The sequence below is a fragment of the Filicampus tigris genome, chromosome 11 (assembly GCF_054856515.1).
Source record: "Filicampus tigris isolate MCC_2025a chromosome 11, RoL_Ftig_1.0, whole genome shotgun sequence".
In the NCBI taxonomy this organism is placed as follows: domain Eukaryota; kingdom Metazoa; phylum Chordata; class Actinopteri; order Syngnathiformes; family Syngnathidae; genus Filicampus; species Filicampus tigris.
In genome coordinates this window covers 23,566,519-23,594,108 of record NC_141227.1, presented here as the reverse complement: position 1 = coordinate 23,594,108, position 27,590 = coordinate 23,566,519, and the positions used below count along the sequence as shown (strand labels likewise).

The 27,590-nt window shown below is 47.8% G+C and overlaps 2 protein-coding genes across 4 annotated transcripts in view; one reads left to right on the top strand and one right to left on the bottom strand.

Moving 5' to 3' along the window:
- The first annotated feature begins 586 nt into the window (after nucleotides 1-586).
- LOC147140232 (ubiquitin carboxyl-terminal hydrolase 54-like) lies at nucleotides 587-25,375 on the top strand. Its single transcript, XM_086046023.1, has 22 exons — nucleotides 587-759; nucleotides 6,965-7,481; nucleotides 8,871-8,963; nucleotides 9,032-9,166; nucleotides 9,298-9,411; nucleotides 10,136-10,218; nucleotides 10,349-10,451; nucleotides 10,526-10,672; nucleotides 11,605-11,754; nucleotides 14,218-14,398; nucleotides 15,799-15,990; nucleotides 16,140-16,280; nucleotides 17,095-17,698; nucleotides 18,269-18,381; nucleotides 18,782-18,946; nucleotides 19,410-19,529; nucleotides 20,236-20,413; nucleotides 20,631-21,373; nucleotides 21,696-21,784; nucleotides 21,852-21,944; nucleotides 22,175-22,349; nucleotides 22,457-25,375. The coding sequence occupies exons 2-22, from the start codon at nucleotides 7,296-7,298 to the stop codon at nucleotides 22,921-22,923; spliced, it is 4,272 nt and encodes a 1,423-aa protein (XP_085902149.1). The 5' UTR covers nucleotides 587-759; nucleotides 6,965-7,295; the 3' UTR covers nucleotides 22,924-25,375.
- The window catches only part of plcb1 (phospholipase C beta 1), a 20,280-nt gene continuing 17,685 nt past the window's right edge, over nucleotides 24,996-27,590 (bottom strand). For 2 of the 3 annotated variants that reach the window (XM_086046024.1, XM_086046026.1), the window contains one exon: nucleotides 24,996-27,097. In XM_086046024.1, the coding sequence (XP_085902150.1) occupies nucleotides 26,945-27,097 (153 nt within the window). In that variant the 3' untranslated portion in view covers nucleotides 24,996-26,944. The remainder of the gene's footprint in view (nucleotides 27,098-27,590) is intronic. The other variant, XM_086046025.1, reaches the window with a different exon arrangement.

The window sequence follows — 27,590 nt, the reverse complement described above, 5'->3', positions numbered from 1 at the left end:
AGTTTGTTCAAATATTGTTCAAGTGACTGTAATAATTTGATAAGAAAATGCTTACAATTTCTCAACGTTATTGTTTATTACATATATAATTGGAAATTTTAGAACAGATTTGAGCAAGCGTCATGGAAGTTCACATGCTTGATGATTTCCTTTCATGGTCCACATAAAATGATGTGGTGGGCCAGATATTGCCCCTAGGCCTTGAGTTTGACACATGTGTTCGAGAAGAGCAACATAGTTACGTAACTAGTAGCTTTGACACCAAAAAAGGACAATAAGACACAACCGTATGTCAAATTTATTTGGTGATGAATACATTAAAACTTGAGAAATTGATCACGTCATAACGTAATATCATTTGCTCACAAATAAATTAGTTTCGTATGTTAGCAAAACATAAGCTACCCCCGTTTTTCTTTTCATTCTTTATTTTGTGCAACAAATAAAGTATGTAAATAACAGACACAAGAATAAATCACCCTCAAAAAATAAATAAATGAACGAACAATTAAGAAGACATTGAAACGGAAGCACAATTTCGATTAAAAAAAAAAAAGAAAAAGTAAACACACACACGCGCTTACTTCCTCCCGGCGTGCTCGTGCTCGCTGGCGTGTGCGCGCCGCAGGTAGTAGCCCCGCCCCCTCCTTCCTGGTCTTGGTCGTCCTGTCTTCACACACCGGGCATGAACATCCGGACCCGGCGGAGCGACTGCACCGGCATCCACAGAACAACCGCCACCTACCCCTGCTGCCTCAGGTGAGCCGCTGCCGCCGCCGCCGCCGCCGCCGCCAGCCACTGCCAGCCGGGACCGGACGGAGAACCCTAAAGAGGATGCCCACCCCCCTCCCCACCGGACGTTTGAACGCGGCGACCGTTAAGTCTCATTCAGCAACGTTAGCCGAGATCGTAGCCCGGCCGACTGGCCAATGTTTCATCTCCGCACTCGGGCGACCGTAGTCGGCGTCAAGTGGATCAATGTGGTGGTCGGGCCGCCGCCGCCGCCGCCGCCGCTGTCCGTTCGCCTCTCGGTGAAGTTTGCTGGAAGTGATGTCATGCTAGTGAGGCAGCCAGCCAGCCAGCCAGCCCGCGCCGGACCCGCTTGACAAAATCGCCGTTTTCACGTCGCCTCGATCACGTGGACACGAGGGTTAAAGAAAAAAAAAAGCGTCTCACCGTGCTCGTTTTTTGGAGCACAAGTGAATAAATTAAATCGATCGTCCTGCTTCCCGGCTGGATGTGACATGGCTTTCCACATCTTCGCTGGCCATTGTTGTGTGCACGCGGACACGCGACGAGTGAGGAGGGGAATCGATTTTGAAAAAGTGTGACGCATTTGGAAAAAGAAAGAAGAATCGCTGCGCAGTGTGGTCCGTTTTTGAATGAGCAGCTTCTACGCACTTACTGCGACGAGGAATATTACTGTGCGTGTTCATTCTTCTAATGTTCAAGTAGTGCGTGAATGAATGAATGAATGAATGAATGAATGAATGTAGTCCAGCCTGTGGATGGAACTTAAGTACATTGTTTGTTTCCCAAGATAGGCACATAAGTGATGCATTGACTTGCAAGTCTAATTCATTACGTGACCACGCTCGTGACTCAAATCACCTTTCCCCATTGAAGTGAATGAAAAGGCAATTTGTTTCAGCCCCTGTAAAATGCCAACAAAACAATTTGTAACGCGTATGTTCCTGTAAAAATAGCTCTCTGTAGCATTAGATCTTAGAAAAGCATACAGTAATAAAACACACATAGGTCTAAATTATTAGTATTGATAACAGTTAAGTGGCAGGTAAAGAATTAAACAGTTTGTACATCATGATTTCATGCTGTTTTTTCATGCCTATGTGTGTGTGCCTTGGCCATGAAAGGGCAGTATGATACCTAAACGTACAAAGTGGAACCCTGCTATTCGGAAAATACGCAAATAATTGATGCGCCATTATAACTGTGATGAAAAACCAATCCCCCAGCAATGCATACAAGCGGGGAACAAAAGTGTATTGCGATTAGTAGAAAGGTGACATTTTAAGGTTTGTTGTGTTAGATTTTGTAGGCAAATCTCAATGACGATGTTGGAAAGTCACATTTTAAGGCCCTGATACACCAAACCGACGTCGGAGGTCGTGAAGCGTCGTGGCGTCCGAATGAATAGTGGCCACTGTCGTCGTGTCGAAAGCCATCTGTCAGCGTCTTGGGGGTGTTTACGTGTGTTGAATCGGCGTCGCCAGTCGTGACATTTGGTCACTCTGATTGGCTGTTAGCTAGCAAATCGGCGCGCGGAGCACCAACGGGAAGTGACAAATGCAGAAAAACGGTGAGCACGCCTCCGCTGCCTTAATCTTCTTACAAGAACAAGAGCGAGGGTTGACAATTGAAGTATTTCACAATACCGTGTCAAGAACGTGATGGTTTACTTCGCGTGGGAGTTCCTCGTGAGCGAAAAATAGAACAGCTTTCCGGTTGGAGTTTTCTAACCATGAGAAATGGTGACTACCGCCCCCGATGGTACGGAAGGGTATTACATCTTTTGCATGCGCAGAAGCTACTTTAATGGTCAGCGACGCTGTCTGTCGTTGCGCTGTGTTTTGCCAGCGGCCTTTAGGGAGTAAATGCGTCAATTGAGGATTTTGTGCAAAAATTGTGTGACTTTTTCTGAGGGCCAAAAATGGAAAAGCTTATTTAGTAAGATTTTGTATGGAAAGCGCAGTTATTTGAGTGCAATGGGATCATTTTCTGGTGGTCACTGCTTTAGTGTGTGGGGCAGTAACAAGTTGAGCTTGTATGGACACTGGCATGTAATGGTGACGTCACCGACAAGCCGGTGGACCTCCTCCAGGGTTGCTGTTGTTCGTGATGATGATGATGATGATGATGATGATGTGGAGCAGCTTCCCTGGGAACGCGCTCCTCCCAGTCTGATGACTTCTGGTGGACGCGGCTGCTGCTCTGCAGTGGGACAAAGAGAACAATGCATGCGCAACACGGGGGCGCACGCATCCCTTAAGGCCTGCAAGGTTTTTGTGTGCTTTCCTGGGAATTACGGCACTATGGCCACATTCAAAACGTGCTCCGTTTTGACTCTCCCATCGTCATTTATTGAATGTATTGTCATGCATATACACACACTGTATGCATGTTTTTTCAAAAATCAAGTTCATCGATTAATCAACATAATAAGGGAGGGATTAACCGATTGTTTACGTAATTGGATAATTGTTTGTTGCAGCCCTAGTTCCGTCTGAAAGGCTCTAAAGTTTTTTGCTCACATCTAATTTTGCAGAAAGTCGATATGGGGATTGACATGATCAACCACTTGTGACGCACCTCACTTTCTATTCTTTATTTATTTTTATTTTTTTCTTAAACAATTTCTTGATTTGGTTAAAACTCCACTCCAAACGTCCTCCTAATATGTCCTCCATGAGTGTGGAATGTTTTGAGTGCTGCCCAGCAGATGCCAATTCCTGATAAAGTTGTCACTGAAGTGACATTCCCAAATTCTTCCAGAGTTATTTTGGCGTCGAGGGTAGTCCTTTTTAGTCATTCTACCCCCAAATCTTCCCCCTCCAAGATGGAACGCCTGCCAAGCAGGTCAGTGCCTGTAAAGAGCTGCGACGCATTAATCGACAACAAATCGATGCTAATCGATTATTCGTTTGGATACCTTTTTTTTTCTCTGCATTTCAGCTTCTCAACAGTAAATATTCTCTGGTTTCTGTTGTCCTCCATGACATCAGACTGACTCTCTTTGTGTTGAATCAAAATAAAACATTTGCTCTTACTTTGAAAGGTAGCAATCAAAAATTGTGCCTATTTTCCTACATTTTACCAACCGATCCAGTACCCGAATCATAATCGTTAATTTATGATTACTGTTCGCTGTTAATTTGAAGTAATGTCCTGTTTTTGACTAAAGACTTGGAAATAGAAACATGTTATTTAAAAAAAAAAAAAAAAAAAAAAATCAGATTCATCGATTAATCCACGGATGAATCGATTATTAAAATAATCGTTAGTTACAGCCCTAAAAGTGCTCATTAGCTGTTTTTTTCCCCCCTTTGGTCGCATACGCGCCTTCGCTTCGGTAAACACCAGCATTGCCAACAGGCAGCGTGGTGAAAAGGAATCGGAAAGTGAAGCGTCTGTCTGTCGTCCACAACATTTGTCTGTGTGTCTGAGGCCAGGCTGGCTGCATCCCAGTGTTCCCAGTCGATGCCAGACGCCTGCACGAGGATGGCGCTCGGACCGCCCGGCCAATCGGAGGCGATTACAGCATGTCTGCGCGCGTGTGTACGTGCGTGTTGGTGTTTTCTTACATAAGCAGTTTGGTGGCAGATCAGCCTCAGCTCGCGGGAGAACCAGAGAGAGGACGTGACCTCCACCCGGCTGGAGAAATCCGAGCTCTCCGATTGGCTGCCACATTAAACAGGTGTGCGGCGGTGTGCACGCCAATTTTAGCAAGCCGTTCTCCTAGCATTTAGCCTTTCAGATCATTTCATTGGGGGAAAATTAGTTGAAATACTGCACAAGTAAATTGAGTCACAAGCTTGGCCGTACGTTTTGATAAATGGTGTCACATTAAACTGAGACGAGCCGTTTGGCACGGACGGATTTGCACCCGATTTTCAAAATAGAGCTACGTTAAAGAGGAACCAAATCCCTTGATTTTTTTATTTCTTTTCTGTAGCAAAATGTATGTGCCACCAAAGGTCTAAACGTGGCATTCCGATTTATTGCGTTCGTGGAATAAAAATGAAACCGATGAGGTGAATTCATTAATCGTCATCCATCTCAGCGTTGGGCCGCCATGGTGGGCAATATCGCCTTCTGCTGGTGGGTGGGATGAATGTCACAACTCCTCTCACACGCAGGATAGCCGACTCCGTATATGCTGTGGTAACGAAGCAGAACCACGGGTTGAGGACATGTTGGTTTGAACCCAAACTTGCAAAAAAAATTGTTCAAACCATCATACAAAAAAAGGTTTAGTCTCAATTTAAGGCTCTGATGATCAATAAGTGTTTTGTGCAGTTTCTCTGTGTGACCCGGTGAGAGCTCAACTTGGATCTGATTTGTGTGTTTTGTTGGAGGAAGGCGTGGCAGCGCGAGAGGTTTTGTCTCCCATGCGGTCTTTGTGACTGAATGAGAGCAACATCAGAGGCAACAATCTGAATTATTGATCGTCACTTGTTTGTGTTTGAACCCACTTGAGTTTTGCAATTGTGACAATCTCATGTGTGACATCTAACGGCAATATTTGACACACTTTGTTAATGTCGGCTCAGTGGAGCTCTCTCATGCTTTCCGATTCTTGAAAGTTGGTGTTGGAAATTTCAGCAGGTCACTCACTTGGGATGTAAGCTCAATTATGAGTTCACAAAAAAAAAAAAAAATCCAATGCGTATACGTTTTATCTTTCAAGAAGGCATCCAATGTTGACTGACCAATACAGTGTCAACACAGTTCATGTACTGTGTCAATACACTCTATGAGGTATCATCAACCCATCACTAGCAATTACCATCTGATCAACATATGGCTAACGTATTGGCTAATATAAAGCCATCCATCTAGACTCAGTAATTATCTCAGGGGGCGGCCATTTTGTCACTTCTGTCGACTGAAAATGACATCAAAGTTGCACAGGCTCAGGTAAGGACCAATCATGGCTGACCTGTTTGCTGAAGCTTAGCCGTGATTGGTCGTTACCTGAGCAGTTGTGATGTCATTTTCAGTTGACACAAATGACAAAATGGCCGCCCCCTGGTGTTTCAACTAGTGGGCCTGCTGGGATCATATTCTTGAATAAAATGTTTGGGTTGATTTCCCACTTTAAAAAAAGATTATTATTTTTAAATGGCTGACAAATACATTTAAATTGAAAGAATTACATTTTTCGTTTATAGTAGTGAGTGCTTGAGTTTTAAAAATTGCTAGCTCCGCAGCGCTCCGTTCTAGCTACTTTAAATGTTCTTTTTTCTCTCTGTTTGATCTACATTACTACTATGTGACACTACTGCCCAAAAAATTGATCATGTGACAAATAAAATCGCCCAGCCTTACCACGTATTGCAGGGAGCAACTTGTCCTTTTTTCGAGTCCAAATGTGGGCAAAGTCTGTACGCTACTCTTTATAACTATCAAGTGATTACGAATTGATAATTGGCCAACATTCCAGACTCACTTTGATGCTGGCAGTTCTTGGCAAACGTTTTCTTTGTTGCTACTTTGGCTGACTTGAAGTTGTTTAGTTGAGTGCAGCAAGGCTACGCAGCGTGCCCGCCTGCCACTCTGTGTTCATTCGTACGCGCCGTTAGCTAGCTAGCTAGCATGCCGCCGCTAATCAGATCAACAATGTCGTTAGTTGAGGTGCTGCAGACAGACGATCTAATCCCGCACAGACAGATCAGGCTAATCCCTCGCCACCCCCCTCTGTTCTGACCTGCGCGTTGCCTCAACAACATACACATGCGCGCACACACACTGATGGTTTTTTTTTTAATGTATGGCTGCGCTCGTGCGTGTTAATAGCAGTTACTTTAACACCTATGCAAATTTCCGTTAGTCTTTTATGGCATTTCGGCTGATCTATTAGCATTAAGAGTAGTGGACTTTCGTTAGCTGAAATCATTGACATACCGGTAGTTTAGTTGAACATTTTGCTGCCTGCCGCATTTTTGTGTGCGTGTTTCATTGTTGTTGAGCAGCCAGAGCAAAGCTGTTTAACGTGTGTGTTGTTACTCTGCTGGGGGAGAGGAGGATTTCTTTCACTCCTCTGCACTCACAGTTCAAATACAGAAGATTGAAGTCTTCATTTATGGTGGAACCCACAAAGCTCTGTACAAATTGTCTCAAAGTTGATGATCGGATGATTTAAATGCCAAATGCAGCCACACAACAGCTTCATCTTGTATCTTCACTGTCACATCCCGTCACATCTTTTTGATGTCTCCCACAGGTATCTTCGTTGACCTCTGAACTTGCTGGTCCACGGGAGGCTTGAAAGGTGAAAGTTTGACACTCGGACGGCACAAAGTACAGCAGGGAGGATGACAGGAACGCTTTTGAGTCTTCATCATCGCCGTCCTTCCAACCCAGAGCCCGTTTGAATTGTCCTGGATTAATTTTCTGTCTCGCATCTGGAAGTAAATGACGTCTTGGCCCGGGAGTTTCTCACGATGAGTCAGTGATTGCCCATAGCCGGGGCACGGTGATTGCCGCTCTGAGCAGGCGACGCTCAAAATGGCCCCTGCCTGGACAATGCCACGTTGAGACGCCCGCGGTCGGTCATGTCCTGGAAGAGGAACTACTTTGCGGCGGGCGGTGGCGTGGCGGGGCTGGGAGGCGGCATCGGCGCCGCTGGTGGCGGGATGCCGGGCTTGCTAACGCCTCGCACCATGACCTCCATCGCGCCCAGTAAAGGACTCAGCAACGAGCCGGGACAGAACAGCTGCTTCCTCAACAGTGCCCTGCAGGTACGCACGCACACACGCATCTTAATAGTGTAAAAGAAAGCATAATGAAGTCATTGACTGCCATCGGCGTTTACTGCCATCAAGTGCATTTTTTTTTTTTGCACACCGCTGTCATGATCCCTCTAGATGGCGCCATTGCTTCACTTGAGATCGGTACAGCCTTTGAATAGAAGATCCAGGTTATGGGGTGAATTTCAGCTCCTCACGTCGATCATAAAAAGGAGAAAAGGCAACATGTTGATAGTTGAATATAAACTAAAGTACATACCGCAAAAAGGTAGTTGGGAGTGTGCGTCGCAATTGTGAGAAAAGGTGACACATTTGATCTCAAGTGATCAAAAAAGACCGCAAGCCGCCCGCCTGACTTGTCGACATGTACTAAGCATGAAATGGAAACGAACGAAGTCATCTGGTAAATACAACATGAGTCAAGGGTTGACGCAAATGTTGACAAAACGGAGCTGAAAGGAGCAGGCTGTCGGTTGCCTCCCAATTTGGCAGCTCACGTGACTCCCCCGTTGATGGCTCCTGCGGGAACAAAACGACATATGCCAGCCTGGGTGGGGGGTGCGCGGCAACAGGAACAGGAAGGAGCAAACAAACACGCCCAAAGTCATCACGCACTTTCACTGCTATCACATACTTTTTTTTTTCTTTTTTTCCTAACCTTCACTTGTTCTTTTAGTTAGGTCATGTTACACATTTGACAACATAATTCAGTTAGTCCAAGCTGTGCTTGGTTGTGAACACATTCAGCCTCGCTAATCCACAGATGTCACACGTTTTTGATTTCAGGATTTTGCCAACTGTGTAGAACGTGATCAATAGCTTGTTTGTTGGAGTCTCTACTTCTTGAACAGGGCCTGACCGATTGTTTTTTTAGGCTGATTCAGATTCTGATATTTGGCAGAATAAAATTCGGATAACCACTTAATCGGCCGATTAATTCAGAAACTATGTGATGAATAAATTAAATCACTTCATTTTTGGTGCCTTAATGCTTACAAAAATAGAGATACGAATTACAGGCAGAACATGACTGCTGTTTAATACCTTGGCCTTTCACATTTCTTAAATTTTACAGCAGAGGAAAAAAATTGCAAAAATCTGCGTTTTTTTGCTTAATTTTTTTGTTTGTTTTTTCCGAGGCAAATGATGGTGTTGAATATGATAGTGACGCCATTCAAGTAAGCCATTCTCAAAATTGAATAGAATCATTTGAGTTGACCATTCATCGAGTAATTGTCACACCAAATGACATCATCCATTTGTATTATTTCACTCCCTCACCCTATGACAATCGACAAGTAATCGAAGGATCGTAAAGCAATCTCGTTAATGGAATCCGAATGTCTATGTTCTTCTGACGCTACGTTGCGTGCGGTCTAGGTCCTGTGGCATTTGGACATCTTCCGCCGCAGCTTCAGACAGCTGACGTCTCACAAGTGCATGGAGGACTCGTGCATCTTCTGCGCTCTGAAGGTGAAGACGTCCGACAGGCGGGACCGGTGGCCTTTCCAACACGCCGCTGTCTGTTTCTTCTTCTTCAGAGTATCTTTGCTCAGTTCCAGTACAGCAGCGAGACGGTGCTGCCCTCGGACGCGCTGCGCAGCGCCCTCGCCAAGACATTCCAGGGCGAGCAGAGATTTCAGATGGGCATCATGGACGACGCGGCCGAGTGCTTCGTAAGACGCCGCCGTCGACTTCCCGTCCGTCGACTTCCCGTCCGTCGACTTCCCGTCCGTCGACTTCCCGTCCGTCGACTTCCTGTCCGTCGTCCCGACGCGCGTGACGCCGGCTTGTTGGCTTGTGACAGGAGAACATCCTGATGAGGATTCACTTCCACATCGCCGACGAGTCCAAAGAAGACGTCTGCACGGCCGGGCACTGCATCCCTCACCAGAAGTTTGCCATGACGCTCTTTGAACAGGTGTGGCGCTTGAGCTGGTCACATCCAGGTTCAAAACGACAGGAATCCCTCGCCACTTCGCGGCCTCAGTGCATGGCGGTGTTTTCAGAAATATTCATCAAAAAATAAAAATGGGAAAAAAAAAACAGCCATATCTTCACCATATTGCGGAAAGACACTTGTTGCACAACAACAACAACAAATTTTGAAAAGTGCATGAATCCACCAAGATTGTACCTTTGGCTAAACTGCACTGTGAGATTCTAGTTAAAGCTGAAGTCAAGACAAACATTTTTTTTTTCAAGAATATGTTCCCAGCAGGCCCGCTAGTTGAAACATGGCATTCTGATTCATTTTGCGTTTGGGGAATATGAGTTAAGCAGCAAAATGCACTCATTTTAGCCATCTGTGGGGGTGCGGCCATTTTGTCTTGTGTCGACTGAAAATGACATCACAACTGCTCACGACGACCAATCACGGCTCCGATTCAGAGAACAGGTCAACCGTGGGTCGTCGTGAGCAGTTGTGATGTCATTTTCAGTCGACAGAAGACAAAATGGCCGCCCCCAGAGATGGCTAAAAACGAGTGCATTTTGCTGCCGTACCGAACAGATGACACTAAATGAATCCACATTTGGGTTGTCCGTGAACCTTTGCGCTTGTTGTGAAGGTTTTGGGCAGACACTTGGATGTGTCCTGGTGCCGCTCAAGTCCTGTTGACGATGTGTCCTTGTGTGCGTCAAAGTGTGTGTGCAGCAGCTGTGGCGCATCTTCAGACCCGCTGCCCTTCATTCAGATGGTCCATTACATCTCCACCACCTCCCTGTGGTAAGTCCCATCATGCATTGCCGCTGAAACCTGTCACTCGTCAACAGTAGTGTCCCAGAAGACAACACTTGCTACCTTTCCCCCCTACAACAACGTTTGCTTCCTCCTGACGGCTTCTCGCGTTCCTCAGTAACCAGGCGGTGAAGATGCTGGAGTCCCGACACAACGGCACGCCGGGAATGTTCGGGGAGCTGCTGCGGAACGCCAGCATGGGCGACCTGCGCAATTGTCCCGTAAGAAACGTGGCTCATCTTGAAGCAAATGACACCTTGCTGGAGGTTTCCCCTTCGCCATCCTCCCCCCTCAGAGTCGGTGCGGCCAGCAGCTGCGGATGGCTCGCGTCCTCCTCAACAGTCCGGAGATCATCACCATCGGCCTGGTGTGGGACTCGGACCACTCCGACATGGCCGAGGACGTCATCCACACCCTGGGAACTTGCCTGCGCCTGGGAGACGTGAGTGCGCTCCAACGTGACGCAAACGTGTCACCTGGCAACGCTAACGCCAGACGCAACACTGGTGACCTGGCAGTTGTCATGACTGGATTCAAACTGAAAAGGAGATATTAAAAAAAGCAGCAAGAAAACCTTGAAAGAAGTCAAAAACTAATAGTGGACGCAAAAGTTAAGCACCCAGCCACCGAGACCCTCACAAACTTGTGCAGCTCAGTGGTGCATCAATTTACGAGGGCCCCAACAGAGTTTTTGTTCTGCCTTGGCTTGCGGGCAAAAAACAGAGTTATGAGTCAGGTTCTGATATGCCACCATTTGAGTCAAGTAAAAAAAAAAAAAACATAATTGAGGAAGTCTCTACTCTGATATGTGAGCATGGAGAGCCACACTAGCCAGTGCACCTTCAGCCGCTTATTAAACAGAACAAACACACAATTATACAAATGCCTACAATTTCCCCAAAACAATGATAGATGTTTTTAAAGGAAGATATTTATCTCAAAATAGCATTTTTCCTTAAAATTGTGTGACATGAATGGCAATATTGTATTCTTTTATTTTCTAATTTCTAGCGTCCGATCAGAGGACGGCCGACATTGGCCGCCGTCGCGAGTACCCATCCCTTGAAAGAAGTGCAGACATTATTTTTGTCCACCGGGGGTCGTCATTCACACATTATATCATTACATAGCAGCGAAAAATAGACTAAAGTCGACTAGAGATGAAAGATGGATTAAATACATGGGCTTCCGACTATATGCTTTGTCCGCCTAATTTAAAATGTTTCCCGTCATTCGTCAGCAAAATGGGCGTCCGTCATTGACGGATCGACGGACATGGATGGAATGCCCGGCTCTGCTAGTTGCTCATGATTGACAATGGGACCTGTGTGCGCGTGCGTGCGTGTGCGTGTGTGTGCACTTGCGTGGGCGCAGTTGTTTTACAGAGTGACAGAAGAGAAGGCTCGGCAAGCAGAGCTCTACCTAGTGGGCATGGTGTGTTACTACGGCCGCCACTACTCCACCTTCTTCTTCCAAACCAAAATCCGACGCTGGATGTACTTTGACGACGCCCACGTCAAGGAGGTTTGTGCTGTTCTTATTTGCTGCCGTTGCATCTTGCGCTTCATCAACTTGAATCTTTGATGCTTCCCAGTCAGTCCGACCCCCTGGCAGCTCATCATCACATGACACCATGAGAAAGAACGCTTTCCGGGGTGTGCGTGTACCACAGCTGAGCTTCCATTTCCTATAGCGCTTGTCCTTTTTAGGCTCTCGGCTGAGGTGGACTGGTCGCCAATCAATGTCAGGTCACATATCGACAAACAGGCTGTTGATTTATTTATTTGTTTTACTCCCAGTTGCAGTTTACTGGAAATGTGAGGAAAGAGAATTAAACGTGTGAATTCACCACCAAATAGTTCTAGGAAACCATGTAAGGAGGAGCACCTCCTAACTTTCTGCTAACGTCGAACGCAAAACGCCATAGACGGGCTAACGGAAATGATCATTGTTACGGTAATTGCAACAACTGCTACTTTAACCCATGAAGGCCTAAAGCGCTTGACTCAACATCTCCCCAAAACCGAAGGGGGACTTTGGAATCACCCTCTCAAACCTTTTTAAGAGTTTTCCCAGCCCCTGTAGCAGATGGAAATATCGTTCCAAAAGAATTTGAGAGTTTAGACCTGTGGCTTTCACACAAGCCCGAGTTTATTCATCTTTACTGTTTCAATCAAAGATATGAAAATAAAGTGTCAGTGCAAGAGACGCACTACTTTTCATCCAAAAACCCGAGCAGTATGCGTATACGCTCTTCCTGGTTTGAGGGTAGAAAGATGCAACAGCCCTCTAGTGGTAGAAATGCAGTCACGCGCTGGCGGCCTTAATGGTTTAACTAACATACCGAGCAGCAGCAGCAGGCAGCAGGCAGCAGCAGCTCCAAAGAGAGGATCCAACAATCCTCACCGGACTCTATTTTCTCTGCTCTGCGGGAACGACGACTACCGAAGCCACAAAATACGGCATCGCGCTACACAAAGAATATGTGCTCACGCGTTTATTTATCAGTCGAGGCCAGCTCGCTGTCCACAGCACAGGTGCATTGTGGGAAACAAGCATGTTTTCTCTCACTCTTGGAAAAAATGAGCAACTACGCGAATGAGCTCAGCACGTTCTGATGTGGCCTCCCCACACACGTCGGAACGCCTCCCTCTTCCTCTTTCCACCACTTTGTGTTTGTCGTCGTCGTCTTTCAAAGTGTGCTCGTCCCTCCTTCTGCCGCTCTCGTCCAATCACGTTCCCTGGCCACCTCGCCCGCCGCCGCTTGTCAAAACACGGATTTCCCTCCATTGTTTATCGGGCCAGCTGGACAGAGATGAGGGTGTGGTCAGAGCTCACTCACGCACGCACGCGCGCGCGCACCGGGTTTTGCCCACACTGCAATCTCTTTCTGTCTTTCTTTCTGCCTCACTCACACGCGCGTTTACAACAAAGTTTGGTGAACATCCTGTTGGAGCGCACCAGAGCTGAAGGTGTTCTATTAAGGAAGAGTTCAAATAACAAGTCGCAGTTTCACTCTTGAAGGAGGAGAAAGAAAAAAAAAAAAAAAAGCGGACAGGAAGACGGCAGAAACGCACTGGTACGTTTTCGCCTGCCGTGTGACGTTTTTATCGAGTGGGATGGCGCGTCTTAGCTGAGGCAAGACTGAATTGAGTGAGTGAGTGAGTGAGTGCGGTCCATTGCGGTTGCTCAGCCGCTTGTGCAATGGACACTTTTCGCTTCTGCTCAGACGAGGCTGTCAAGCATTTTTTGGTCAGGGGCCACAATCGCACCAATCCGATGTCAGCTGGGCCGGCCGGACCGGCACATTTGCGGCCGCATCAGCTAGAAATGACGATGATTCCAAATTTTGCCCGTTGTTTTGGTCCAAATAACGGCAAGTGTGTTCGTCACATATTCGCATGACTTGATTATTTTCTTGTTCCAAGTTACGAAGTCGGCTTCCTTCGCTTGTCAAACGTGCAGTTTTTTTATCAAGTGAATCAATATCAGGCCTCAAATGTTGAGTAGGCGCCACTTTCAGAATTTCATTCAAGTGGCTGCCAGTGCAACCTCGAGCGGACAAAATGAGCAACGACGACTTTTTCGAAGGTCTCCGAGCCATGGTGATGCAGTCGATAAAATGATCAGAGCTGACAAAGCGGTGCAGTTCACCTTCATGGCTGACGAGTTCTTTCTGCACCAAAACATTAGAGCAGTCCATTTGGAACAAAACAGGCTTACTCAAATCATAGCGAACCAAACACTTTCACAACAATTTCCAGACTTTGAATCTTGAGGCCAACTAGGGTTGTCATGCCGCACGGCTCCCGCAGAGTGAGGAAAGTGGCAGAGTTTGACAGCACTTTTCAGACAGTTTAAGAGAGTTTTGCTCCATTGCAACACTTGACATTGGTTAGTCATGTGCAAAAATAACAGATGACTTGGCGACAACAAGAATGGCATCAATTTGACCATGCAGCGGCAAAACGTTTTGTCTGTCGGCAGATCGGGCCCAAGTGGAAGGACGTGGTGTCGCGCTGCATCAAGGGCCACTACCAGCCCCTCCTGCTGCTCTACGCCGACCCCCGCGGCACGCCGGTGCCGGCGCAGGATTCGCTGGCGCCGCGCCTGGGCCCGGAGCCGCAGCGGCGCGTCAGCAAGGCGTGCTACGACAGCGAGGACTCGGGTAACTACAACACAGCTAGGAGTCGTAGTAGTAGCACAGCCGCAGAACACCAGGTAACTAAAATGGGATGTGTAGTACATGTCGTAGTACTCGTACTAGTAGTCGTAGTAGCACCCAGGTGACGACGCAAGCTAGCGCTTGCTGGTTGTTGTTGTAGGGTTGGGCGATGACTTGATTTTAGCCATTCATTCGAGAGAGGAACTGAAAAGCGTGGTTATTTTGAACTAGAAGTCATCCATCCAAATCAGTTCAAAGAGTTTGTGGAAGACGATATCGCCCAGCCCTACGCTGTTGTACGTCTTTTAGTAGTGGGCCGCAATATGTCACAGTCATCATTTTCGCAATGCCGTGGTCCCTCGCGTTCACCTTTCACGGACTTGCTACGTCGCAGTCAGTCGTCGTGTCAGTTTCTTCTCATCTCCTCAGCCCAAGGGAAGAAAAAAAGAGAGCAACAAATAGCTTTAACTATGTTTTTCTCTCGGCAAAGGGGAGTAGAAAAAAAAAAAAAAAAAAAAGCTACAGCTGAGCCGCGTCGGGACAGAGCAGGGGCGGAGCGATGGGCAGACTGGCGGTGGGCACTTTGTCAATCTGGGTGGGCCTGACAAACTGACCACCCAGTGAGATTCATGAAAAAATGTATACTTTTACATTTTTAGTCAATTATTAATGAAATTATTTTGGAATTTTGGGGTTCGTCGCGTTTCTTTATTTTCTTTCATATTTAGAATGGCATAATTGGAAGATCTGAACTTTATATTTTTGCGTTTGTCATTTTATTTGAATATACTTTGTGTTGGGACAGGAGGATTGTGGTCAGTGACAGAAATATTCAGGCCCACCCATCAGCCATGTTCTGGCTCCGCCCCTGGGACAGAGGGAGGAGGAAGCGTGAGATACGCGCCAGTCCAAATTTCTTTTGTTTGCAACTTCATATGTCGTTCATTCACACAGACACTGCGACGTCGCACGCCACCCCGCCAGGCCCCGCCCGCCTTTTAGCGTATTCACTGCGAGCCCTCCTAGCTAACATGCTTCTTTAACACTTTATTGCTGTCAATGGCAGTGAATGAATTTAAGGGACATTTCTAACGCACAGCGTTCTTAACACGTAATTAAAAAAAAAAAACTTTTATGCTTTCAGTTGATTTTTCTTGTGTGTTCAAATGTGTTTACAATGTGTGTAAAAAGTCAGTTTTACTCAATGTAAAGTGTGTGGGAGGGGGACCGTTTTTTCCTTCCTTTAACAGCGACCTGTTATGGATTTGTGTGAAATGTATCCTCTCAATAAAGGGGGGTTTCTTGAATTTGTGCGAGCAGTAGCTCTGATGTGCACGTGAGCCTCGCACACACACGCTTGCTAACCGAAGTGTGCTCCCCCCCCCCCCCCCCCCCCAACTCAGGCCGCGAGCCGTCCATCTCCAGCGACGCTCGCACAGACTCATCCACGGAGAGCACCTCGTCCCGACAGCCCGCCCCCTCACACCATGGGCCCCCGGCCGCTCAACGCCCCTCGGACCCACCGACGAGCGCCCTCCGCCCCCGACGCCCCGACGCACCGTGCTACGCCTCGCTCTGCAGTCTGGATGCCATAGGTGGGCGATCCACTGAGAGTGCGGGTGCAGCTCGGCCCAAATCACTGCTCACCATCATCGCCTCATGATTTTCTTTGGTTTATTCTCTTTTTTTTTTTTTTTTAAACGTGTGCGGTAAAAGCTGTGTTGCCGTGCTTGTCGTTGCCAAGGCCACGCGGCGGACGCCGAGCAGCGGCAGACCGTGAGGAAGGGCGGCCCGGCCCCAGCTCGGGACAGGAGGCGCGGCTCCGGCCGCCTCCGCAGAGTGAAAGCAGACAAGGAAGCCCCTTCGGCCGGTTACCACAGCGAGGGTACGGTGCGGGATTTCTCGCGGTTAGCAAGTCCGCTTCACACTTCGGAGCACACTTTGGGCTTCAAATATGGCCTCTGACCTTCCTGTGTGGACCTTGCATGCTCTGCCGGTGCTTGCGTGGATTTTCTCTCAATACTCCACTTTCCTTCCACAGTCCAAAAACATGCATGTTAGGTTCATTCAACACTTTTTCATTTCCCGCCCCCCCCCTTTTTTTTAAATCCCTTTTTTCCCCCGCTTGTTGTTGTTGTTGTTGTTGTTGTCAATTTTTTTAGATTGAACGGTCTAAATCACAGGTGTCTAGCTTAAGGTCTTGGGCCAGATCCAAATCTACGTTAAGTTTCTTGCTTAGTCCATTTGCGCTTTTCATTTTGGCATGAAATCTGATTTCATATTGAATGAAACTGTTTTGCCAAAAGGATTTCCCAACAAGAAAAACATTTATTTTGATCATTTCTGTGTAAGTTGATGCAAAAGAAGGCCTTTCAAAGCTTTCTTGGTCTCAGGAATCCGAGAACAGGATTAAAAAAAACAAAGGTCAAAACCTTTTGATTAATATCATTGTCAATTTGCTTTTTTTCTTCATAAGCAAAGGGGCGATAATGATTTAGAACAGAAATGGGATTTGTGTGTGTGGTTGAGGTCTAAGATTGCGATTGAAGATGATATCTCGCAGCCCTAACTTGAAAAGTTGCGTCATTTTCCATCGTCAGCCATGTTAACATCTGACATTTCACTTCTCTTGATTAACATGCCCTCCCCCTCCTCCTCCTGCCAGTGACCGTACATGACCTCCTCTTATCCTCCCCCAGGAGAGACACTGAAGGAGCGGCAGGTCCCTCGCCAGGCCCCCAAATCGTCCTCCTCGACCAGCCGTCTGCGTGACTTGAAGGAGACCATGAGCAACCTGCTCCACAGCCGAGCCCTCTCCGCCACCTCCTCCACCTCCTCTCTGCCGGCCGCCGGCATCGTCTCCTCCGGCGGCCACGTGCCCGCCGCCGCGTCCTCCTCCCCTCGCCCTCGCCGCTGGGAGGCCGACAGCACCGGCAGCGACTCCAAATCCAGCTCGTCGGGGGGCGCGGCCTCGGGCAGGTACCGGCCGGCGTGGAGGCCCCGCAGGGAGGCGCTCAACATCGACAGCATCTTCGCGCGGCGCAGGCAGGGCGGCTACAGCCCGCTCGCCACCCCCGAGACGGACCACGCCGGGACCCTCGTCGCCGTCGCCGCCTCTGTGGAGGAGAGAGGCGGCGCCTTGCTGAGCCAGCAAGGGGACGCCTCCCCCAGGGGGGCCGGCGCGATGAGAGAGCAGCCGCCGCCGCCCTCTCCCAGGCTGATCCAGAGGATGGAGAGCGGGTACGAGAGCAGCGAGAGGAACAGCAGCAGTCCCGTCAGCCTGGAGCTCAACTCGCTGGAGCGGTGAGACCGGCCGGGCTGTTTTGCTCTTGTTTGCGCTCCGCGCACTGACCTCACCTCGCTCGTTTGGCAGACGCGAGAGGCATTTCGCATGATTACAAGAAAAAAAATCTGCTTCCCTGGTGTGTAGATGGGACACTAAACCGGCGCTATGTGGCAGTTCAGTTTTGGCAGCTCTGCTGTTTTGCGCTTTTTATGGCTTCATTGAACCAGTTCGAGTCATTCACAACAGTTTCTCATGCACAATGCGGACCCGACTGTAGACAGCAAGGCAAAATGACAAAAGTACACTTTTCAGGAAAGTACAAATGAACGGCAAGGTGTACGGCTTTATTTGATTTGACAAATGAAAAGTAGAGAGTCGGTGTGAAGAAAAATGAGCTGACTGTAGTTCCAAGTCACAGTCAGGCTTGAAAACTGGCACCGACGTAACAATTTGAGCAGCAGCAGCAGCATTATCAAACTTGGCTGTGAATGTGATTTCCAACCTTTCACATTTTGTTTGTCTTTTTTTTTTTTCCATCTCTCATCAAGCCGACACCGAAGACACGTTTGCTTGTGTGTTTTCTGCAGGGAGGGTGTGGCCAGGCAGACGTCCTCATCAGGACCATCCTGGAAGAACGCAAGATGCAAGAGCAGCGGAGCGCTGCTGCGCGACGTCGGCTCGGCCTCGACAAGGAGCCCCGGTATGACGCTTGGTCAACTGCGCAACTCCACTACAGCGATGGCTTGCTATTTGCGGGCGAGGGAGCGCTCCCTGCCGCAAAAAGAAAAACAAATTCATGCCGCCCCTACAAAGGCTTAGAATTGCCTAAAGATGCCACAAGATGGCGGGTTTGACTAAATGGTGTTGCTTGGCACCAAGATGATGACTTTTATCTTAGACAGGCCATACCTTTTTCAAACAAAATCATTCTCGTATTATTTCAATAGTAAATTGACAAAAGTGGAAAGACTTATTTGCACCTTATCTATTCTGTAATGGTAACGATTGTTTAAAATAATGTCATTGTAGCTTCTTTTCCTAGAAGCAAAGGAAGGAGATATGATTCAAATCGGAACCGTTGTGTGTGCGTGTGTGAGCAGCACCCCCGGCGGGCCGCAGCGAGCTGGACCAGCTTCAGGAGGAGGTGCTGAGGAGGGCCCGAGAGGAGGAGCAGCAGCGGCAGCAGGAGAAGGACAGGGAGGCCAAGCTCGCCTTCAACCCCAGACCCAGCAAGTACCTGGACCTGGACCAGCTGCAGATCCAGGGTACGCGCACACGCATTCGTCCTTTGGGTTCCCAGCTTCTTTTGTGCCTCTCGATGACCTTATCACCCCCCCCCCAACTCAAAATATAGTGACAAGAAAAGGGGTGTGAAAAAAAGATGTGGAATGAGCTGCATTTCTGCACAAGTTGGTCAAAAAATGTGCGACGTGAACTTTGTCACTTTTCTCCTATGATGTCGTGCATCTGGAAAGTTTCCGTATTTTCAGATTTTTCAGCCCCTCGTGTATTGCACAAACACTGTGAATACTTTGCTATTCATACATGTGATTTCTTAGTTTTCCATTCGAATCCATGTGCAAAACCGAAAAAAACAGCCTTTTCTCATGTTGTCCTTATCGTGGGGTAAAATATCAATTGAATCCATGTTAGAAAAAGGCACGTCTCAAGGTAGCTGAAATGAGTCCCGCCGTCTGTGTGTGTGTGTGTGTGTGTTGACCTCGCCAGGCAAAGGCGACAGTCTGGATCGGTGTCTGTCGGAGGCGGAGCTTCTGCTGGACCAGTCGGTGCGCCTGGAGCAGGCGGGCGAGGTCGCCGCCGCCCTCTCGGCAGTCAATGAAGCCCTCTGTAAGATCCTCACCATCACCATCATCATCATCATCATCATCATCATCATCTTCTCTCGCATATTCAAACGAGGTCACGAGAGCGCCGCCCACACATGGCTGGCATACCCCCCCACCCTAAACGCAGCACACACCTAGTTGCACTATTCTGCAAATGTGCTTTTGTGGAACCTATCCTCCATCAATTTGCTGAAAATGTCACCTACTCACAATTTTGAAGCACAGGCCCGAGCAGTAGCAGCGTTACTTTGGCGCCATCTGGTGGCCTCTTTATGTCAAGGAAGTACGTTGAAGTCAGTTGACCCGCACACGTTAGTTTGAACATAAGTAATAGTGCTATGCCGCCATCTTATGGCACTTACAGGTAATGAAAAACTTTTTCAACAATTGCAGATTTTCATTTATTCGCAGCAGATCCCGGGGGGGGGGATATTGGACATTGGGCATTTTTTTTTTGTGAAATACAATAATACTTCAGTTGTGTTTTTTTTTTTTCATACAAAACAAGCTGCAGCAAAGCTTTTTGTTCTGTCAGTTCATTCGTTCACCATTTTCAGACTCATTACTTTTGTTCATATATTTTACCACATTTACTTTTGTCTTCATTTGTGCATGCAATCATATTTTCTGTTCATGTTTGTTTTCCTTTTTTTTTTGTTTTTGTTTTTTTTTTTTTTTTGCTTTTTCGGTTGGTGCCGCTCGTGTAGCTAAGCTAAGGTCGGCGAGTGAGGGCGGCTCTCGCGGTCACGGCCGACTGCAGCGTGGCATGAGGAGAGCGCGCGGCAGGCAGCAACGGCTGCTGTTGCTACAGCAGCAGCAGCAGCAGCATCATCATCATCCTCATCCTCATCATCGTCATCACCTTGACCAGCAGCAGCTGCCCAGGTACCCTGCAGTCTGCTCGGCCAATCACGAGTCAGCAGTCAACTGAAAAAAGGAAAGTGAGAACTTAAATTTGCCCAAGTGGACTTCCAGCTTCTTAAGATCTGCAGATGCAAACACGTTCCCCCTCTCGCTGACACGCGTGCACATACGTACTGGCGGACTCACTCGTTCACCCGGTGCCATTTTCTCACAGGCGTGTGTGTGTGTGTCTCCGCAGTGAAAAGCCTGTCCCGCAGCAAATACTCCTGACTGACAATTGTGACGAGCAATCGGCTTCCATCCAGGACCGGCGAGGCCCGCCTCTCACCTCATCTCCTCCTCCTCCTCCACCTCCTCGCCCCATCGAAAGCAGCTCCTCCCATGAGCCCGCCCCCCTCCCTGCGCCCACTCCAGCGTGCGAGCCCAGCAGGGTGGCCCTGGTTAGCAGCCGGTCACTTCCTGCGCTGGTCTCTGTGGCCCCAAGCCCCCCGAGAGAGATGACCTCCCCAGGTCTACCCGAGGGGGCGGCCCCCCAGTGGAACGGCACCCCATCGGAGTTCCCGCCCACCTCAAGGTCATATTGCGCGCCACCTGACACAGTGGACAACCTGATGGAGGAGGAGCCTTATTCCGCCACACCCCCCACCAGGAAGTGGTCCCGCTTACCGTCACACCCTCCTGACCATGCTCCTGTCACTCAAGCACTCGAGCCGGCCCCCGACGAGCACCCGCCTGCGCCCGCCGCCGGCCGGCCACTTGAGACTTCCTCTTCCCGTCTGGAGGGCGGCGGGACTTTGCTGCCTGTGGAGCGCTGGGCGCAAAACGTCAGCAGATACTACAGCTCCCACAATGCACCAGTGATGCGAGGAGGCGCAGGCGCGGAGCCACCCCCCACCGAGGAGCTTTCCGAACTGGACTCTCTGTACCAGGCCAGCCTGCTGGCTCCCAGCACGCACTGCAGCGCTCCCAGCAACAACGCGGGTAGAAAACTTCATCCACGCAGTCCATTTTTAACGTAGACGAAACTTTTAAAAGGCAAAACGGAGCAAAGCAATAAATGCCGGTCAGCTAAAAGCAGACCGGCGTGCAAATGCTATATTAGCTGTCGTCTTGCTCGCATGAATTTGAAAAGAAATTCAACAGCAGACTATTTCCAAACTATTGATGTTTTCCCCAAATACTGACGATGTTAATGGGAGTTAGGAAGGATCCGTGGGGGATGCCTCCTGTTGCAAAAGTAATTGATTAGACACTTGATATACATAATTCAAGTGTTGCTTTCTTTTTTTTGTGGGTGCCGCAGGACTGAGGAGAATCCCGTCTGGATCGCGGCGCTCCAAAACGCCGACGGCCGAGATCGAGAGACGCGCCTACACCACGCCCACAACCAAGGTACTACGTGCCGAACACAGCAAATTGTGCTCGGACTGAGCGAGTGACGTGGCGACTTGCTGTTCAGTGTCCAGACGGCGTGGACGAGAGCTACAGCGCGGAAAACCTTCGCCGCGTCACTCGAAACCTGAGCACCAACCTCGGCCCCGCCCACGGCTCCGTAAGTCAAGTCGCATGCGCCTTCCTGCTGCCACCCTGTGCTCGCGTGTCACACGCGTCATTCTTCAAATTCAGTCAACCTTTTCGTTGGCTGTTACATTTAGTTCACAAGCGATTACTTTGGCTCTTTCCCGCTAGTCTCATTTGAAATTTGTGTTTAGTTCACCTTTCCGCCATCTTGTTTTGTCCCGTTTTCCCTTTCCACCTTTCCTCCGCCGTTTGTTTCACAAGGCGTCGGTGTCCAGTCACTCGCCTTCGCCTTCAAGCCTGCCCGGCGCCCTCACCGCCACCTCGTCGTCGTCGTCCTTCACTTCACCCTCCTTGTCCTCCCGTCACGGCGTCCGGTCGCCTCTCGCACCTTCACCGACACAGCACGCCCCCCCGCCGAGCTCACGACCCCCCCGAGGTAAACTCCTCCCCTTCCCGTCCTGCATATATATGTATGTGTATGTATATACATATGTGGACACAACTACTTTCTCACTCTTGCCTTTGTCCCCCTTTTCTCGTCAGGATCCGGATGGCGCTTCGTTCAGGACGAGGCGGACGCCATGGCTCTGCATGAGCGGCGCGCGGGCGTCTCCCTGACTTACGGGACGCTTCCTCGCGCTCCTCATCGTTCCTCCTCCTCGTCGTCGTCGTCGTCGCTCTCCAGACCAGGAGGGGGCGTCTCTGCCGCCCCTCTCGGTCTTTACGCCACCTTGTTGCGTCCCGGCTGTCGCGCCGACGTCGCCGCCTTTGCTCCGCGGCGCACGCCCGCGTACCCGGGAGGAGGAGCGGCCGGGCCGCTGCGTCTGGACGTGCCGCCCGACGGCGACTGGCGCCGCGAGGCCGATGGCGCGGAGAGAAAGTCGACTCGCCTCCTCCGCCAGATGGCGCAACCGATCTGTTCGCTGTGCCGCCAACTTCCCGCCAACTCGCCGCGTCCTTTCTGCTCCTCCTGCGCCGCCTTTGTGGCCCGCCGCCAACCCCCACACTGACACTCGGCACGCTTTTCAAATGTGCCTACCGGGAAGGATTTTGCTTCCAACTGCAGGCCTGTGTTTCACTTTACCGGTTGCTGGTCTGGACCACCAAGACCAGCTTTTCTCCTCCTCCTCCTCCTCTTTGTTCCTGATGAAGACGACAAAGTACATTTTCGGTGCAAAAGTCTTTGGTCACCACCGCCACGAGTTTTGCTAAGGGGTGGGAAAGTTCCACGAATATGTCCATAGGAAGACAAACTGGGAAATTTTGGAAATATTCCAGATTGGAAACTTTAACTGAGAATTGACAGTAATTGAAGGGAACGTAGACATATTCAAGCATAAATACAATATGTATGTCATATGTCTGTGTGTGTGAATCAGTTATCATGCGTGTTTGTCCATCGCCCATCATTTGGTAGTGATGGACGAGTGCCCATCACTACCAAATACAAAACACGCTTGTTTTCACTGGCTGACGATGATGATGACGTCGGCGCTAAAACAACAACTCTAACGCTGGCCGAAGACGTTTGCACACAGCTGTACTTGAAATGTTTAATTTATTAAGTTGGCCACATGGTCGTGCGTAGGGAGATGCAAACGAGCTTTTCTACATGTCAAGGTAGAGTGTTTAGATTTGAAGCTTCTTAAACGGAGTTGCAGCTAATATTTAGCATGTTTTCCTCTTATAGCCTTAAACATAGCTCATACACAAATTAAATGCGTATATATATATATACTTTATATGTAAACACGCAAAAATATGAGCGATATAAGACTTTTTTTTTTGTTCCTGAAGTTTTCATTTGATTGAGTTTGTTCTATTTTTGATGCTTATTTTTGTATTCTGTAGAAATAACATGAAACTGTTGCAAAAAGGGAAACGTTTGTTTGCGGTCAGTGCGGGAATCGGCAGCAGCAGCTTTATTTCAACGCCTTTATTTAGAAACTATTTGTACGTAAATCTAAAGAGTGAATAAATTTTTTGGGCAAAGTTGATATATTTTGTCGACCTTGTCCAGATGCTGTTGAGCAGATGAACGAACCTGCTGGAAAAACAAATTGAGCAAATTTACACTCGAGGATCTGAAGCGAGCCTTTTCTCATCTTTCATTACTCAAAGAAGCAAAGAGGCCTGAGTTGGCCAATGAATCCATTTTACTCACACTAAAATGATTTTAGCGGCCTCCGGAGTTCAATATGCAGTTCCTTTCTGACTTGCACTTCTTACACCATCAAGAATTTTAGATTTTTATACGTGTGTGTGTAAGTAACACAATACCTCATTTGAAATTCCTTGAAACCCTAACCCTAGTTTGAAACACTCATTTCAAACCCTTGCCCTCCTTTAAAACCCCACTTGAAAACCTAACCCTACTTTGAAACCCTGATTCAAAAAGATAACACAGATAAAAAAAAAACGACTTTGAAACCTTAACCCTAATTTGAAACCTCAATTGTAAATCCTAACCCCTGATTAAGTGTGGCGAGCGTTGATGCTGAGAAAAAGGCGTTACGTTGCTCATATCTAAAGTGGCACTGAAAGATTTACAAAGGTTCAAGTGGTCACAAGTAGAAGTCCTCGTTCATTTTTTGGCCACGGACGATTGACGGCAGCTTTCGGACTTGAGCTGTTTTACTTTGCGTGAATTATTTTCGACTGTCCCATGTTGCGCTGACATTGACGGGCCGGCAGTCCGTCCGGTCGTTTGTGGGCATTTTCCGGCTTTACTTGTCGAAAGTGTACCTTGGCTGACTGAGGAGCGCTTACTGACCCTGCTTGTCTTGTCAGCTTTCAGATTGTCATCAAGTGTGACAATGGCACTTTCGGCCTGACCTTCAACAACGACCTCCAGCTGGACTTCCCAAATGAAGGTACCGCCCCGCGAAGCATCAACTGGCTGGAGGTGTGCTACGTGAAGCTGACCAACGTCCAGCTGCTGTGATGTCGCCGCTTCCTGTCCGGATGTCTTCACTTCAATTTTTTTTTTTTGCACGTCTTCTCTTGTTGTCCACTGTATAGTAATTTTCTTTTTGGGTTCGCTATACATAGTGCCGAAAAAATCAACGGCCCAACTAGGGAGAACATTATGAACCTAAACATGTATTTTCTATTTGAAATGTGCCACTAGTTTCTAAGGAAATACAACAACAAAAAAGTTGTTCTTGCTAGCATGCCTCTCAAACACATTTTCTCATGTCCAAGAATACATGTGGCTTTTTCGTTGAAACCTTGTAATAATCGCCCAAATGCCGTTGAAATACGATCCAGTCAACAACTGAACAGCAAAGCACGCTCGGCTTTTTGAGCGCAAACGGCACATTCACTGAAATGATGAATGTCCAAACATGTGGACCAGTAAAGTCTGCCAAGGGGGAAAAATATTGTTCCAGTTCAGACAAGGGCCAATCAAAACGTGTCCCTGCAAAAAGCGGTTGAATAAAGGTGAAAGTTCAAACACAACACTGTACAAGGAGGCTCCTTTTTTCCGCTTTACATCTTTACAAAAGCAAACATAACATTTGTTGGTCCGTATTCACACCATAAACAAGGAACTTTTTGATTGACGGCTCTCGTTTGAAAATATCATTTGGACCTCAAAGGAAATAAGTCATGCAGAGAGGCAGCGACCAAGTCCACAAGAATGCCGCTGCTGCTGCTGCTGCTGCTGCCGCCACTCGGAAGAATCCGATCACTTTGAAAACCGTTATTTGTTTTGACTTTGTGAGAGAGAAATGACATTATTATTAAGTCCTGTCAGTAAATTGTTTGTATGCAACAACATGACACGAATCCATGAGGCCAACAGTCAGTGACAAAGGCGCCAATGGAAAGTTCCCATCATGCCTTGTTTCAATAAGAGCAGCGGCAAACGTCATGCAGAGTGAGAGAAAACAGTCACAATCACATTCATTTGCACAATTGCCGCTTCCGCATGTGACAGATGACGCAAAAAGGAAACCTCGAACGTTGTTCTACTGTCTTAGATTTGATTTAATCAACTGAATAATGATAATAATGATAGTAATAATAATAATAATATTAATAATAATAATAATAATAATAATGTTACCAACAACAACAACAGAATCCAAACATGCTTCAACCAGTTCAAGGTCCAGGATGGAGGATTTAGTTAGGGTGTATTAAATATGTTGCACCACTAGAGGGCAAACTATGTCTGTGTGTACAATGTTACTGCGGGGAATGCGCATGAGGAAAAAAAAAAAAAAGGGACTCGCAAGTGGTTGTTGCAGGCAGTTAATGAAGGCAACTCCCTGGTATTGCAGAAGAAAACAGTGGTCTTTCTTTTTAAAGAAGACAACACAACACATCCGTCGGTACTTGATCCGGTTAGGGACGATTACGGGGATGGACGAAAACCCACTTGTGTCCTTGCTTAGTCCACCCTTTCTAAAAATAAATAATCAAATAAATACAAAGGTCGTCGTCCCTCATCCCCCAAAATAGGCGTCCGTCCGAGCCTGGGATGGAACGCCCATCTCTGCAGGTTGGTCGGCTGATAGGTTAGGAAGTTGGTTAGCTTGGCGCATAGCTAGGAGGTCAGGGGCTAGGTGAGAAGGTAGGCTGGCACATTTTGGGGAGGAGCAAGAAACTGATTCTCGTTTTGGGAGGAAGGCAGGAAGAATCATCGGTAGCAAGGTTAAGTCGGTTGGTTAGTTGTCCGCTAGGTAGGTAGAAGAGACTGACAGGTTGGTTGGTCATGCGGCCCGTAGGTTAGGAGGTCAGTACATAGCAAGGAAGGAGCGTAGGTAGGAAGCCGGAAGGGAAGTAGGTTGCATGGGGAAGAATAGAGGCAGATGGAAAGGACGGAGAGAGGACTGAAATGAGGCTTCATGAGCGGCGGCCAACGTTGAGGTACATCCAAGCGCATGCTGCATCCGGACTCCCGATTGAAGTCGAAGCAAGCGACGTGTTCGACTTCACGTCCGCGCGCATGCGTTTGGGCTGCTGTCATGCTTTGTACGTTCCGGACACGGCGGCCGCCCGGCCGGCCGCTCAGCCGGCCGCTCAGTCGTCCTCGGAGAGAATCTCGTTGGGGGTGGACGGTCGGGACTTGCTGTGGCCTCGGACCTCGGGCCTCCTGTCCTGCAGGAAGTCTCGAATCTCGCCGGGCAAACGGTCAAACCTCTCCTGGAATTCGGCCTCGATGGCGCCCTGCAGCTGACAAGTTGCAATGCCGTTGAAATGCTTCACAAAGTGCTTTGGGGCAAACTGAAGCTGTCACATTTGCTGTCACATTTTTTTGTATGAATTCGCCACTACGTTTGCATTTGTATCAAATATTTTGGGATGTTTCCTTTTGTATTTTTATCTCATATTTTTGTATGTTAAATCTCACAATTGCATACTGTCATCCTATATTTTCTTTCATTTTGTTTTCAATTTTAAAAAACAAAAGAATCGAATATTTTTGTCTTTTTTTTCCACTATTTGTGTTTTTCTTACAATATTACTGAATATTTTTGTATCATTGTTCAATATTTCTGTTTTTAAACGTATTTTTCTACATAACTTTCTATTATTCTTGTATTTTGGGCCAATGTTCATGTACTCATTAAATATTATTTCTTTTGTCTTCTAATATTTTGGTATTGTTTTCTAATGTTTTACATTTTTTACCTTATATTTCTTTTCTAGATTTCTTTTCTAGCAA

Bases quoted from the DNA above. Each gene is read 5' to 3' on its own strand.
- LOC147140232 (XM_086046023.1), top strand. From the start codon at position 7,296: ATGTCCTGGAAGAGGAACTACTTTGCGGCGGGCGGTGGCGTGGCGGGG. The intron at 7,482-8,870 runs GTACGCACGCAC...CGTGCGGTCTAG, and splicing joins TCCTCAACAGTGCCCTGCAG to GTCCTGTGGCATTTGGACAT. The intron at 10,452-10,525 runs GTAAGAAACGTG...CTCCCCCCTCAG, and splicing joins GCGACCTGCGCAATTGTCCC to AGTCGGTGCGGCCAGCAGCT.